This window comes from Gasterosteus aculeatus, chromosome 3, assembly GCF_964276395.1.
Source record: "Gasterosteus aculeatus chromosome 3, fGasAcu3.hap1.1, whole genome shotgun sequence".
Taxonomy (NCBI): domain Eukaryota; kingdom Metazoa; phylum Chordata; class Actinopteri; order Perciformes; family Gasterosteidae; genus Gasterosteus; species Gasterosteus aculeatus.
This window is the reverse complement of record NC_135690.1, coordinates 2,630,472-2,646,883: the sequence shown is the minus strand read 5'-3', so window position 1 is coordinate 2,646,883 and position 16,412 is coordinate 2,630,472. Positions and strand designations below refer to the sequence as shown.

General features: G+C 44.7%; 1 protein-coding gene across 4 annotated transcripts in view; it reads right to left on the bottom strand.

The window, feature by feature from the left end:
* LOC120816070 (ephrin type-B receptor 1-B) overlaps positions 1–16,412 on the bottom strand; it is a 121,891-nt gene that overhangs the window by 41,555 nt on the left and 63,924 nt on the right. For all 4 annotated transcript variants that reach the window (XR_005711801.2, XR_013467058.1, XM_040171379.2 and 1 more), the window contains exons 4-5: positions 5,102–5,257; positions 156–491 (exon numbers count right to left, since the gene is read on the bottom strand). Coding sequence is in view for 2 of the 4 variants with exons in the window: in XM_040171379.2 (XP_040027313.1) it covers positions 156–491; positions 5,102–5,257 (492 nt within the window). In the remaining 2 variants the exon portion in view is untranslated. The remainder of the gene's footprint in view (positions 1–155; positions 492–5,101; positions 5,258–16,412) is intronic.

The window sequence follows — 16,412 nt, the reverse complement described above, 5'->3', positions numbered from 1 at the left end:
TCTAATACCACCAATACCAAGAACAACAATAATAACTTTGCAAATTGGAGATTTTTTTTGAATTTGCCATTTCAAATGGATAACAAAATACGGCTGTCATCCTCATCAACGCCGCCGCCCTGTCATCACGAGACGCGGCCGTAGCAGCCACTTACCGGCCTGGTTGGTGGTGATATCGATGGAAACATGCTGCGAAGGGTACGGGCTCCTATTGCTCACTCCATTGACAGCTTGTATTTCAAAGCTGTAGAGAGTGTGCGCCCAGAGGTTGCTGATGAACACCCTGGTGTCAGTCAGACCCAGCTGCCGAGGGACGAAGTCCACGTTGTCGTCGCAGTGGGAGCAGGAGCGACGGTCGGCCCGGCACTTTTTGCAAACGATGTTGTAGACGACGTCTTCGCGGCCGCCCGTCTCCCTGGGAGAATGCCACTCCAGGATCACCGACGTTTCGTTCACTATGGAGATGACATTCCGCGGGCTGGACGGGACACCTGGAGGGCGCACGGAAACAGCAGGTGTAATCCAAATTAGCTGGGATTATTTACCGTACGGCTGGAATTTCCAGAATGAACAAGTTAGAAAGGTAAGCTGCGATAATGCTATGAGCAAAATAACTGGAAAAAGTCTTTCATGAATCTGCCTGCTGCTGGGTCAATTTAGCTAATTTACAACCCTGTAATAAAGTGTTGCAGTGTGAAGAGCAGCTTCTTTGTCTCCTTTTTTTCGCCATCTCCATCGGTATTGGAATGCTAATGTATCCATTCACACCCCGAGGGATCATACGGAGAAAAGTGTGCGTCTAGCAAACATCGGCGGTTCTGCAAAACGCAGTGTTGCATGGAGTATTCTTAGCAAAGTGGCCCTGGAGTGTCACGCTCCCATTGACTCCCTCACAGCCCACAGCTGGAGCAGAACCTCAGACATAACATCCAGACAGAAATCACAAAATAATTCAATAATTGTTTTGCTTGAGCGGGGGCTTAATATTAGGTTGTAGGAAAGTGGCTTCTTCAGCCTGACGCAATTGGAGCACAATTCGCTAAGAGTTCAAAATCTGCTCCGACGGCAGCGTGTAGAGACTGCGTCCGTGCGGATGCTCTTTCTTCACCGTTAGCAGACACTGGCGATAAAGCAGAAACCTCGCCAAAGCCCTTAGTCAGTGTTGCTTAGGGTTAAGTGAGGCTGCCCCGCGGAGCCGATCTGGTTCCAATTCATCCTCCATAATGCGTGACCTTTATTATTAGAAGAGGAGTTTAACTGACCCACCACGACTACTGTGAAAATAAATTCTGTTCAACTCTAGAAACTCTTTGAAGAATTACTCAGCTCTCTAACATACTCTTCTTCTTCTTTTCTTCTCCTCTTTTTTTCCCATTAGAAAAATAGGAGAAAAAACATACACATATACTTTCAAGCATATAATGACCCAGCGCTTGAATTTCTTATTACTGTGTGTTTACGGCAGACAGTTACGGCAGAGATCTATTTCTACACATGTTAGTTTCCAAATCATTCAATGTGTTGAGAACGTTTCTCAGCTTCCTTTCAGTGCGAGTCAGATTTTGTTGACCTAACATACATAAGTTGCTTTCGATTAAGTGAAGGTTGTGTCCGAGCAGCTCCAATGCTCTTTGTGATTTGCATCTGAGCAAAGTCAGGGCTCTATTTTAATGGTGCAATCACAACAACACGCGCAAGATGTCCGGTAACTTGAGCATTTATCAATGCCGGTGTTATCTGTTAGAATGGGCAATTGCATAATTAATTGTATACTGTTTTAAAAGCCGTGGCAATCACGGGGACACGATTATTCTAGCTGACACAATTACTCTTCTTCCTGAATAATTTGGTTGTCCAGGAAGCAGGAGAACAGCAAGCCACAAATGTAGCAAAGAAAAAAATGAAGCCGAGTTGATTGAAGCTTCAACTGAATTTGTGGAGATGGTAAAAGTCTGGTCACCTTGCTTTTATTGTCTACATTCATGAGAATAAACCCCAAAATACCAATTATGTCGGGACCGGAGAGTTTGGGATTCACCCTTGTAAATTTGGCCAAATAAAACTGATAATAACTCATCATGCTGCATTAAGGTGCCACCTAGACTTTAATGGACCACAAACCTTTCTTTTTTTTGGCCTGCTAATACAGTACACAGTGTTCTACTGCCAAGACCAAAACAATTCTTCCTTTGAATGGTCTGAGACCGAATCTTCTCTTCTTTCGAACATGTTTGTATTCATGATGTAAAACAGGCCCTGAGGGACCAAGAGAGGGCCCCTGTGTGCAGATACTAATCACAGCTGGGAGAAAGGGGGACGCGCTGTGTGGGTTGATGAGACATTAAATAAAAGGTGTCACAAGGACTAATACTGTCCGACTTTGAGACTGAGGGTCATAGACGGATTATTGGAAGATTGAAGTTTTTTGTTAACTCAAAACAGGATAATCTCAAAACCTGCATTTTTTAATGTGACACAAACAGAGAGAGGCAAAGGGAGAGAGAGGGAGACTAGTGCAGCCCGCCCCTCCTCTTTCTCTTTGAGAACAGAACAAGGGGAGAGAATCTGCAGTATAGCAGAGCAAAGAAGAAGAAAAGGTTTAAATGGACTGCTGAGGAGAATTGAAAAGCAGGTAACCCTGTTGTTTCAGGCAGGAACTTTGATGGGTTTTTACAAGGCGCGGACAGTGTTTGACAGGGATCAAGGGGGGTTTTCAGGGGACGGGCACAGACATTGAAGAGTATTGAATTTGATCCGCAAGATTCAGAGCCAATTTGGAATGGATCAGGAATGTAATAAACATGCGGTTTTCCTTCTCTTTTCCTAGAGTTATGCTGATTCAATTACTTAAAAAAAAAAAAATAACATTGTATTCTGCCTCAATGGAATTTATTCCGAGTTACTGCGGCCTGTGCGTGGAGCTATTTTAATTCATTATTTATTTGACATTCAGCCTTAACCTTGAAATGAAAAGATTAAAATCTCAGTTCGTCATGTCCCTTGTACTGTATTGATGGATTTTTGTTTCCTACCTATCTTTGTCATTAGTCCTTCCTTCCCATCAGTCCCTTCCCCTTGCCGATACTCCTCACACCAGCTTGCTCCATCACTGCATCCCTTCTCCACTACGAACCAATCATCACTTGTTTCAACTCCAGACTCCCCTCAGCTTCCACTCAGCGTGTCCTTCTCCTTCTCCAACTCACACTTTGAGAAACCCAGCATGGTGGATCCGACTGACCTCCTCCAACACACTCACACAAGCTCCCTTTCACACGTGCACGCTCCCCGGGTGCGTCGGACTGCGTAACCTAAGGGGGGGGAAACGGTGCGGGGCAGAACCCAGGACACCGGGCAGCCAAGCTGAGAGGAGGGGGCTTCAGGCGGAGAGACAGAACGCTTGGCGTGGTGTTGAAGCGTGGTAGGGTGATATAGGTGTGTGTGTGTGTGTGGGGGGGGGTTGTTACGTGAACCCTCCCCGCCTTAGAGGCCGGCGTCGGACAATCCGTCAGAAAGCTAATCAGACTGATCTGAAGCACACAAGGACCTCTGATGGCGGCAAGAGGCGCCGAAGCTTCGGCTGCTGCAGATTGGCCTGATTTATGCTACTCAAGCAGGGCTCTTATCGGGGCCAGCAGTATTAAAGAGATTCTTACTAGGATGATCTCACTGAGACCCCCCCCCCCCCCCGCTGAGATAGGGCACCCTGAGCATCACGCTCAGCCGCTGCTGCATGATTCAACCTTTTGTGGAGGCTTTCAATGTGGTGTTGCAAAGTATTTCTTTCTACTCAAATTGAGGAGGAACTAACTACTTGGGTAAAGTTAAAAGGGGTGGTTGGAAAACGTATCGGACAATTTGTACTTTTTAAAGACATATCAACCATTATTTATCATTTGTCCGGCTCAAAATTGAGAAGAAAACTGAGCGTGAAGTAGGTGGAAAAAGAACATTAGACAGAGGAGCGAAGACCGAATTGCTGTGATTGAAAGAATAGAAGAAAGGTAACGCAGCCTGCATTCGGAAACTGAACACGGACCAGAGGGATCTCACTGGGGAACGGTTGCGGCCTCGAGGTAGAGGCAGATGCTGTAGTTGATGGAGCGCTCACTAATCCACCAGAGAGATGTTTAGAGTACCATGGGTGGGTGGAGGAAACTCAGGGTGAATGTGGGTTGTCGTCCTTTGAGAACAACCAACGCCTAAAAAGGTGTGGACGGCTACTCTTGGGAAGCATTCAAATAGTCAGACAGACAGCCATGCTATGTTTGGGTTCCACTCCAACTTTAAGGCAATAGGTGTGAAAAGGAAACATGGCAAAAGAGGTGCATTCAGTATGTTTTAGCTGCAAAGGCTGTTAAATGATTTAGAAATGACTGCGGTCCCGAGCCCATTCCTAAGGCCAATTAGCCAGGTCTATGCGAATACATCAGGACTAATTAAATACACAACCACACCAATCAAGTTTCCAGGGCTGCTGTTGTGAGGTGAATTAACCATTAAGACACTTCCCACTGGCCGCAAAGGAAGAGAGGTAAACACACTTTTCAGGTGCTCGCCTTGTGTGGAACTGTGTGTTAACAGGGAACGACGGGAAAGCTTAGCGTTCTGTTTTTCACATCACATTAAGATAAATATGATGCTGTGAGAGGCCTTATTGGGTCTCCAGCAGGTAGCGGAAGGACTCTGTCAAAGCTTCGCAGCAGCTGCCTGAGTAATTAGGACTTCAGGGGATGATAGAAGACCAAAAGAAAGAAGAGACAAGCAAAAAAGACAGAGAGGGAGTGAGATAACAGAGGAGAGAGGGATGAACAGAGACAACCACAATGGAAATCCTAAAATGATTCTTATAACCAGTCTGGAAAAGCTGGGCTGAGCTCATTTAAATAGTAGTACATGTGCTGGTTTTAAGACAGTGACAAAGAGACATAGGCTGAGAAACAGTGGCTTTTATATGCATGAGCAGCCTTTTCAATATGCATGCATATAAATGTCGGCTAAAATGGATACATGGACGCCCATGACAGGAGCTCGTCCTACGAGAATGTAAGCGTGTGGCGGTGTTCCGGCGCGCAAGTAATGTCATGTACGATAAACTCACTGGTGCAGGGCTCGTCCGGCTGATCGCCGTCGCCGCGGTAATAACCGTTGCGGCACACGCAGATGGTGGCGGCCTCCGCTGTGGAGCGGCTGTTGGGGGGGCACTGCAGACACAGACCTGGACCCTGGGTCGACTTGAAGGTACCCGGGGGGCACGCTGCGGGAACAGACAACAGTTTGGGAAAAATTAAATTAAACAGATACAGTCAAGACACAAGCCAGTAGCACACAAGTAGTATTAGTAGACAAATTGACATAGAAAGTATTGGCAAGTTTGTTTTGACTTAATTTGCAATATTTAAGTGTAAATATACTGACGATATTTAGGGGGGCACAGGATATTCAAACACATTTGGCAAAATAGTAACTTATGTGTTTGAGCCCTGAATTTTAGAGGCTGCGGAGGAGGACAAAGTCACTTGGCCACTCGAAGCAATAACCAAATCCATTTAACCTCATATCCCAGAAGAATACAAGGCTACAAAGGGGTCTGCACTGTGCGGAAGGATTTACTGACTATTTAACCATGACGAATGGATAATATTTTACCAGGCTTACTGATGGGGGACAAAGCTGTGGTAGTGCCGCACTCCGGAGGGGAGGGGCTATAAATTTGATGGGACAACCATCGTACAGTTTCTCCAGCTGTGTCGATTAACCCGAGTAAAAGAATATAATGGTTTGGAATTTGATCTAGGGTATGCTTATAGTTCTGTAAAAACACAATGGTACAGCAAATATATATCATTGTAACAAAATATTGTATCAGGTAAACAAAATAATGAGAGTTGTTGGAGTTTCTTGGTCAAATGGTCAAAGCAAAGGAAATCTGAATTAGCTGGTTACACAAAACCTCACTGCCGGATCAAACAGCGGACAGTGAGCAAAACCTTCACACCTTTGAATAAACAGGCTTTTAAGATTTATTTCTAACATGTTATGCTTCGTTAAAAATGCACCGAAGGGCTAGTTTACGTTGTAAAATGAGCAGGTTCTCGCTTTTATGAGTCTTCCATTCATACCATTCAGCCAACCATCTCTGATGGGCTGTTAGTGAAGGATGTGGAACAGAGCAAAGAAAAATAAGGGGTGAACGAGAAAGAGGAGACATCACACACACACACACACACACACACAGCTCACAACAGGGGCTACCCCCTATCTCCCTTTGGTGGCAGTCTAACAAACACACCAGGGGCTAACTGAATGACCTTATGTCTAGTCACACACCACTGTCCACAACACAGCTGGACCGTGCCATCCAAAACAAACACACATACATGACCGTACAAAAACAAGCAAACACAGCTTTAGAGAAGGAGCTCCTTCGCTAAAATAAATATGCTTCATGTATTATTTTCTCATTGCACAGCTCCTGTCTTCCCCTGCTTTTATCCAATCAGATTCAGCCCCTGTGTCTCTATGTAAAAGACGCCAGAGCTTCGCAGATTAAAGTGTGAGTGTGTTCGTGCCAAAGTGTCGATGGATTATTCTAGCGTTTAGCATCCCGTCATGAGGTATTCATCTATCGGCAGTTAGTGTAATTTTAAGTGTTGAGCTTAATGTAACATTTGATTTAATTTTAAATGTTACAGTGTTATGTAAATATGAGGTCCCAACACAAAACCAATAAAAACCTGTAACTGTGGCGTCATAATGAGGTTATTAGGTCATTCAACTGTAGTGAGATGGCACAGGAAGAACATTGGGTATTAGTCAGCAACTATTTTAGTCCTTCAAAGAGGAAGTTTGTTGCCCTTCTTGATGTGAAATACACATTTTTGTGTGTGTAAGCTCCATCTAATTCAGAGCACATCGAGACCCTTAAAACTGTCCCTGGCCATATGGGGACGCACCGAGCAGCCGCACAGCCATTTTACAAAGCAATAACTTCTGAAGATATCAAAGACCACAAGACGATAAAACACAGAGCAGAAATTCATTTTCCCGCAGGAGAGTGGGAGAGAACTTATGTGTCATCGTCTTTGCCGTACGAAATTCATACATCGGGGTGAGCGGAGAACCACGCGCGCACATCTCGCACGCACACAAGCCAGCGATCCTCAGATCTAATGCCCTGACTCTCATGAAAAGGGATCATAATAACTTGTTCAGTGTGTGTTTAATGGGGTGTGAGCAGAATGTGTGCATTTGGGTTGTGCCCTTGGGTGGTGTTTACAGACAAACAGAAGCCGGCCTGGACTCTCATAAATGGGCAAAACTGAAGAGGAGAGCAGTGAGCGCTGTGCTGAATCAGCCGTCTGAGACGGCAGCGCTGCAAAACGCCTCAAGGCAAACTTGTGAGCAGAAGAATGCAACGCGCACACACACGCAGATTGTGTACACATTCACTCAAATAAACACACGTCTTGAGACACACACACTCCTGTATGGGCATCAATACTATGCTCATCTCCAGAATACATTCACGGAGCTGACTAACAGAGCCGTATACTCGTGTAACCACCACTGACCCCGTTAAATGAAACGCTGCAGCCGTACTTGACCAGCACATGTTCTACAGAACAGAGATAATTGAATGCCTCTGGTTGGACGAGTGAAGATGCTGCACGCTCAGCATTAGAGGACAGGGAGGTGAGTGACAGCCAGGCTAAAACAAACAAACGGGCAGCTGTGCACACACACACGCGCGCGCGTACACATATATAATGACTTCACATCCAACACAGAATGAATGTCCGTGAAGATTAAAATTCGGCTATACCTTGGCGCTAAAGTTCTTTTTCTAATCGACAAACAATACGTGCGTGAAGCTTAGCATTAAACTCACTGTGTAGCTGTTTGATGATCTGCCTCACAGTGTAAGAAACAAAAATGAGCAAAGACATGGAGAGAGAATAAAAAAAGTGATGTGAACCACACTAAGGGCGGGCAGCTTTGGGGCCGAGCAGCTTTACGCTTCATTGAATTTGGAAAAGAGCCCAAAATTCTTTCTCCTGATTTGTGAATATTTAGATTGGAGGTGGCCAGAAGTTCCTGTACTGCAGGAAATATCACATTGACCCATCACTCATCAAATGTTTTGGTTTTCGGGGACAGGAGGGAAACCTTAGATCCACGAGTAGTTAGTCTCCCCAGTGGGCGAATAACCCACAACTGAACTGGCCTCGTGCAAGAAACAAAACATTCTTCCCTTTCAAGTGGTCTCTGCAGGATTCTCTGTATTCTTCTCTCCTTCTCTCCTTCCAACTTCTTCTCGGGCCCTCACATCTTGTTTTTCGTCTGTCCCACTGGTAATGCATTTCTCTCGCTCCTCTCCCACCTTTTTCTCCCCTTGTTGCTTCAGTTGTTTTGATTGACATGTTTGAATCTGTGTAAAAGTTGATCATCTCTCTCCTTCGGTCTCAAGTTCAGCAGAGTGAGTCGACGGAGGTGTGGCCGTCTAAAGGCGACGGATTTGCGTCGCAGCAACGTGGCCGAGAGGGATGCTGGTACTGCTTCTCTTTGCATGTAGAATAATTGGACTAATCTAATTAAAAAACAGTTAATAAACAAGCCTGAGGACTGACTTTGTATACCAAAGATGTATCTCTACTTCCAAGCTAATATGGAGACAAATTGGATATTCACTCAACACAGCAGATGTATTGATTAGTCTCGGCTACATGAGATGATTTGCAACGTGAGCGAGTCTCTGAGGACAGTCTTTAACAATAGCTCGTATGCACTGCTGGGGGTTTGACCACACGGTGTATTTGCTGAGTGCATACTGCAGGCTATACATCACACGTGAGAGCCTGCTTAGTGGTTCTCACCCACGTGCATGCATTTAGAATGTGCAGTTGCAATATAAAGCCCATCAGAATTCAAGTTAATTGGGGACATGGCACTTAGATTTGCTTTTCATGCAAGCATCCCCAGATCTGTGTCTGAGATAAAAATGGAAATCTGCGCTAGTTACATGAAACCAATGCAAAGGATTAAGACCAAGATGCATTTAGAAATGGCTCTATGACTAAAAACAGTCCGTTACTGACTTTTCCAGGAAAGGAAAAAACATCACACATGTGCAGGAGCTGATGTGGAATCGTACTGTGACAACTCTTGAGATTTAAAAGGAAAGCGTTCTTCAGTATGACATACATAAGTATAAATTATGTAGCACTCCATATTGACACAGTTAAGCATGTCGCTGTTATAAGTCATGCTCAGGCGTTTACCTTGAGAAAATTGCGTTTCGCCTAATGCAATCTATACAATTTCCCCCACTTTTAAATTTAAAAACGTGCCAGTTTTAGCCTTGAATTACAACCCTGCTTTTCTGAGGTTTCAAAACATTGTGCGAGGGTGCTTGACCCAAAGAAAGGCCACAAGTTTCGGGTTAGCGTCAGTATAACTCTTAAGCCCCTAATGCACCCTTAACCCTGCCCTCATCCATCACATGGGATGGATCACAGCCTTTACAAGCTTTGGAGTCATGTACACACACCCCAGTCACAAGCACTCGTAACAGACAGGCTTATGATCGGGTCAAGACCCCAGTTGACCCGTATTTCACTGTTTTGTTGCTCAATCACTCAGAAAAAAAGCTCTCTCCCACTCAGACCACAGACTTTGCATACTTGCAAAGTGCATGCCAGTATAGATTTGCGTATCTGGCGAATCAGACAATAGAAAGCCAGTGGTGAAATGAGCACGTTTGTCTGACGGAGGGGACACTAAACGTGGCAAGACAGCCAACATTTAAAACAAAAAGGCAATCAGTGCTGCAGCCTATTCATATTCAGTCTCGCTCGTCTGTCATTGTTCATTTTCCAGCGAGTATTCCCATAATGAGTAGTTTTTCCAACCCAGGTGTTCCATTTCTCCACAAGGTCATTGAAAAGCATAATACAATAAGTTGAGAGAGAGGCACGGCTCAAAACAAAGGCATGTCAGAGAAAAAGCCCGGAGGATAGTGGAGTGGAGGTATAATGCCTTTTAGGCTTATGATTTATTCATTTGTATAAAATGATTCAAGAGATGTTTTGCATATTTTTCCTAAACTACCAACAGAGACTCATGAAAAACCTCTGAGGCAAAGATCCGATCCGATCGGAGGCGCATGTAACTTTCTTTCTCTACTTGAAGGCATCGGGGTTCAGAGTGGTGACATCGCTTGGTAAGTCTGGTCAGTGTATGTCTCCACTACCGCATGTCATCACCTTCTAATCTCACAGAAGGAGAGAATGTAAGGAGGAATAAAAAAAAAAAAAGACAGGCCAGAGAGGTTTTCTCAGGAATAAAAGGGATGGTTGAAGCATACTTGGAGCATGGAGCATACCTCATCGGCTTTTGTTAAGAGCTGCGGTGCTGAAGAGTTCTTCCCACAGGACATTCCGTCTGATCATTAATCATGTGTCCATTCTGGCCCTGTCAGAGCCGCTCTTCGGAGCTAAAACACGCGCCTAAACCCACAACCGCCCACACAAACTCACCCCCACACATACCATCACATAGCATCACACATGCGATTCTCCTTAACGTTCTGCTACCCTCACCAAACACACATCATCTGGACAAGCCTGTCGTCTCATATAGCCAATACAGCAATGTCTGATGCTGCAGAAACCCCATGGAATAAAACTCCCTGAGAAAGCCGAGGATGCCTGGATACCCTCCAATTACCCATCTTGTTCTATTGCCATGTAGTCTTGTATCAGAAGACAGAGGCATTAACGTACCCACAAGGAGAAGGAATATCAGAGGATGATAAGAAACAAATCCCTATCCCGGGTTTTGACACCTATTTGATGCCCCTATCTTGGGTAAGGGGCATCAGTTAGGCAGCGTACAGCCATGCCTGTAGAATGAGAACTGTGTCGGACTGGATTCAATAGAGGGCAGTGCAGCTGTAAAATGACTGGAGGCAGCGAGAAAATGTCCAGATAAAGACAAAGAATAGGCCCGTGTGTGATTTAAAAAAAAAAAAATTAAAAAAGATCTGTTTGCTTCACATAAGGAAGAGAAATCCAACAGTCTGACTGCTAATGCTAATTAACCAAGCAGGTTTCTGCTGGACAATGAATCTCAGAAGAGACATTCTGTTTAAATGAAGGTGTGTGTGTGCGTGTGTGTGCGTGTTTAAGCCTTAACAAACCAGCGCACAATTTAGCAGACAGCCCACGCCCCTGGGCAGGCTGTTACCATGGTAACCTCACAGCCAATATTTTTGGGGTCCACACTTTCCCTTTGAACAGCCGGCCAATGACAGACCAGCCGACTGGGAAATCTGGCTTACTGAAAGCGCATGCATGAGTCGCGTGTCTGCACGTGTGCATGCATGCGCGCGTGTGTATGAAAGTCTGCGTACGCGCGTTACAGATCAAGAGAGCGGCATAATCCCTTTGCTCCACGAAGACTCTGCAATAACCGAGCGTTGCGTTGGCAGTTAGCTGTTCCGCATCGCGCTCGGCACATTGACTCGGGTCAATTTTAATTCCCAGGAAGATTCAGCTGCGTGCCAAGGCACCGAGCATATCGTTCAGACATAGGCGTGGTCAGAATGAGGCAGGGGAAAAAAGAGAAAACAAGGCGGCATTGGTATTCTAGGAGACTCAACGGTGCCAATCCATCCTTGGCTCGCAAGGGTAGTGGAGAAAACCAGCCTCCGTCACATGTGCTCGCACCACAATCTACACTGTAATCAGGACCTAACAAGGGACGGAGGCCCGTTGCCCACTGCCAACTAACAGACGAAAAGCAAAGGGGTATTAGGGACAGAGAAGAAGAGTTACTTGATGAGGGGTAAAATCAGTCAAGAGCAAGGAGTATTTCATTAATGCCGTTTAATTGCAATATGAATGCAATGCTTGATCAGTCTAAATTCACCCGGCAAACTATATCACATGAAATCCTGTTCATCAAGTGACAAAAATGGCTTTTCAGCCATCTGGAATTTGGTAGAAAATACCGCGTTGCCTCCTGTGTTGAGTCTGTGGATCATGAGTTGCAAAGAAGGATGATCACAATGAGGTAATAGAAGTATCGGGCCTCGTCAATTACCGTGCGATTCTGTCAAACGTTGAATAAAGTATATGTTGCAAGATGAATAGCTTTTTCCTTCCTACCACTCTAGTTTTAAGAGACTATTAGCTTGCTCTGTCACAGCACCTGTCTCTTTTAAAAAGGATCTAGCTCATTAACTTCATGGCTGGATCAATTAATCTATAGCTGTTAGCCAAAGATGCCCACTCCTGCTCTTTTTGCTCTTTTGCTGTTGCTCAACACAGCATTACGTGTATGGCCTTCAAACCTCTCTGTCACAAGCAGAGCTTAACCTAATGAGGACGTTTACGTTGTAAACAATGCGCCATTACGTTGCAAAGGTGGCAAAACTGAGAGAAAAAGGCTTGCTCATCCAAATTGACTTGTCCCTTCAGTTCACAATTAGAGTTAGAGATAAAACTAGAGGTATCATTTGATTGAAGAAACTATGATATGTAAAGAATGAGCTTGTGTATAATATATTAACATTGATACCCAGACACATGAATCCATATAAAAAGCAACAAAGAAAAATGGCTAAATACACGAAAATACATTTGTTACAATGTTTCCAAGAAGAATTACCAATCAACTGCATTAGTATATGATCTTCAATGTCACTGTTTCATGCAGTCGCTAGTTGTTTGCAACCTAAAAGCAGTAAACTGGTAGTATTCACAGGCATAGCAGCTGTGTTTAGGAAAGAATCTACTTGCTGGTATTAAAATCTGTCACCAAAATACCACCCCAACATTCTCAAACGGGGAGTCGACAGAGTTAAGCTATGAAGCTTTTGTTCATTAGGCTTGTTTCTGTGATGAACTGTAATGGTGTTTTGCTTTTTCACAGTACTTTGCCGGAAACAGAACCTTTCTATTTATTCATGGCAACATAGCAAAACAGTAACAGTAAGATTATCCAGTCAACTTTTTTAAAATCAAGTTCTAAACAGTTTCTTTAAAGCTGAAGTAATGTAAGGCAAATTCATTTTATTTGACACATTTACATTTAGATTTAAATGAAAATCTGGGGGTGACGCACTGCTTATAACCCCAATCTTAATATGAAAGATCTTAATTCCTTACCAGCCCATTTAATGTTAAAATAATTTGAGAATTGTTCAAGCAAGCCATGTTAATAGGTTAAAAAAAAACCATGTATGTGGAGTCTGAGGGTCAAGGTCCCGCTAATGAGTGAAGAGGCCTTTGAATGGGAACGAGTAATTATGTACATTTGAAGGTAGCGTAGAGCAGAATGGTCCCTACGCTGTTTCCAGTGTACAGCACATAACAAAAATGTTCACACCCAAATATTCTGACAAAGACAAGCACCAATGTCAGCATCACACAGCTGCACACAGCATGTTCCCCTCTCCAATGAGTGTAACCACTAGAGGCCTTTCCATCCCCAAACGCCACCATCACATGGAAGTGCAATGAAACATCCTTGTCCTAATACAACCCACCACTACGTCTCTGCACCCTGAAATGCAGATGTTGACATTTTCACACATGGCAAAGAGGCTGTCAGACGTATCGAGGAGGTCAGAGGTTGGATTGGAGGTGGATGACAAGAAGGGAGAGTGGAGGGTCGACATAGATCTGGCTTCTTGAAATCCAACAGTGATTTTAGAGCCTGGCCTCAAGTGGTGGCCTGCCACTGATGGCGGGACAAGAGGCTGTTGGGGGTTGGAGAACATAAGAGGCAATGGGTGACCTCAGCATTACGGTGATGGAAAGGTAATCTGCAGCGACACACTGCCTGCTGGGAATGGCGATGACATCAACCATCACAAGCACCTACACCAATGCAATTAAAGCATTCACCAGCGAGATGTTGCTCCAGCTGTACTAGCATATCCGCTGTCCATCGCCCCTGCTGCTATTACGCCTAATGGGAAATAATGATAAAAAAAAGGTATGCATCAAAAGAGAACACACAAATGATGTGTGAAGCGTGGGAGAGAAAAAAAGGGACCAGCGTGAGGGAAATAGAGAGTGAGACAGCGAGACGCAGGGAATTGAGAATGCGAGAGCAAAAACAGAGTCAGGAAGCGCTAAGGTATGCGTCATGTCAGTCAAATTGTGGCTGGCAACGTTCCGCGACATGCCCGCTGTGCAAAGCAGCCAATTCTCATCGCATACTAAGAGACAACAGGCAACGGGGAGAAAAAAGGCTGGATAATAAATGCTGCTTTGATGAACTATGCATAAGTCCCGCCCCAAAGCAGAAAGCTCCATTCATAGTTCAGAATGACGATAGCGATTCGGTTTACATCAGGACAAAGCGTGACCAGAAAAGCTCAACGGATGAATGATGTGCATCCATGGGAATGTTTTTTGAATGCCGAAACAAAGACAAACGGATGCGTTCATCAAATATTCCGTTTCATGTCGTGATTGAGCAGAGGCTGACCCAATTCTCTGCACTGAAATCCTCCAAAGGTAACCGCGCCCACACCACATGTATGTTCATGTCCTATTTACATATGCGCATGGCCTCTATACGACCTCATCAGGAAGCCGTATTCTCCTCCTGACAGACAGACAGACACGCAATTTCACACAGAAACCCAGCGCGATATGGCGGATTGTAGATTACGTCCCCATCACACCTGTCCAAATGTGGACAGCACCGACCTTTATCAGGCAGCCTTAGTCAATATGCCCAGAGCCATGACACCCGCGAACATATGTGTTTGTGTGCGTATGCCTAAAAGGAGTAGAAGAGCGTGGGACCTCCTTCCGCAACATCGTCTTCACACATCGTGGGACTGACGGAGACCAGAGGTCATTCGCCTGGATGCAGAGTGAATGACAGTTGACAAGTGCGTCATGGACGTCTCAGCGCGAGGGGGCTTACGGAAAAGTGTGTGTATCACATCCTCGTTAAGACTCTGTGACATATTGGACATCAACACCCGGCCCACGGAAAATCGAGGGGGAAAAACACCAAGACCAACAGGGAAAAGGGATTAACGGTATGAATGTCAGATAGCCATTACCACAAAGGCACAGTGGCAATAGTGTGTGAGTAAAGGAGAGAGGAGAGAGATAAAGTCAGTATATGAATGCGTCAAAACATTTTACAAGATGTGCTCAACAAATTATCAAGTCAACCCCAGCAGCCCACATACACGCCTTATCCTATTTGAGAGAAACTGCACACATGATGTACACGGCAACATCTATGATCTTGCATGTTTAGGAACATAAAACACACACATGCACACAGTGTGCACTGCAATGCTGATCTTTAAATTCAAACATTACTCAGCGAAACACATTTCCCAAATGAATACACTCTATGCAGCTGCCAAATGTTGTGCAAGGGCTCTTCTAAACTGCATGTGGACATCCAGCCAAAGGTCTCCGTCTTGCCCCGCGTCGGGGGTGGGGGGGTATCTCCCCATGTCGGTGTGTCATGTGTTTGCAAAGGCGTGTGTACGCGTTGAGCTGTTTCCCCCACAAATGCTCAAAAAGGCTTAACACTCACACACACACCTTTGACAAACACGCAGGACATATTGGATTAGGAGTGATTTTCTTTTTTTCTCAGAGGCGCTAGATTAAATGTCATCCCCACTTTACTACAGGAGGCTCGAACGTAAATCCAACTATCCATAGACACACACATGAAGTAATGTAATATACACAAACACACGCACACATATTAAAGAGAAACCCGTCACACAGGGAGATATACAACATTTTGGCACACCCAAACATTAAAGCACCTGTACAGTCCAGCGCGTCTGCTCTTTGTATTTCAATCACTGAATCGATGGTTCTAAATTGATTGTAGCTGAGCAGAGGCCAGAGATGTTCCCCCTGGCTCACTGCCCTGGCCCTCCATTGATTAGATCTGAAAGAGAGAATTGCTTTCACACTGGATTAAGGTTTCCGGAGCGGTGAGCACGGAGACATAGACAGAATAGGGTTTGTAGCATGAAAGGCACACAAACGAGGCACTGAGATCAGGCCAACAACACAACTAACAAACCAAAAATGACCATCCGTGTATTAATAAGTTATAATAAAAGCAGATCTCAGCGTGCGACAGATGACAAAACATAGTTCAAACTAAAGAGAAGTCATGACCCGTTACCTCTTTGAGTTGTTGCAGAAAACTTTTTTCTTGCATTCAAAAAGTCTTTCATTAAACTCCATGTAACAGCACTAACATGTGGGTGTCACACGCACACACGACGATAAGTAGAGAATCACCCTGAGGGTTTACAGTACTTTCGAATAAGACACACACGTCATAAACATGCAAAATCCGTTATTTGAGGCAAAGTGTGTGTTGAAAACGCTGACATAGTA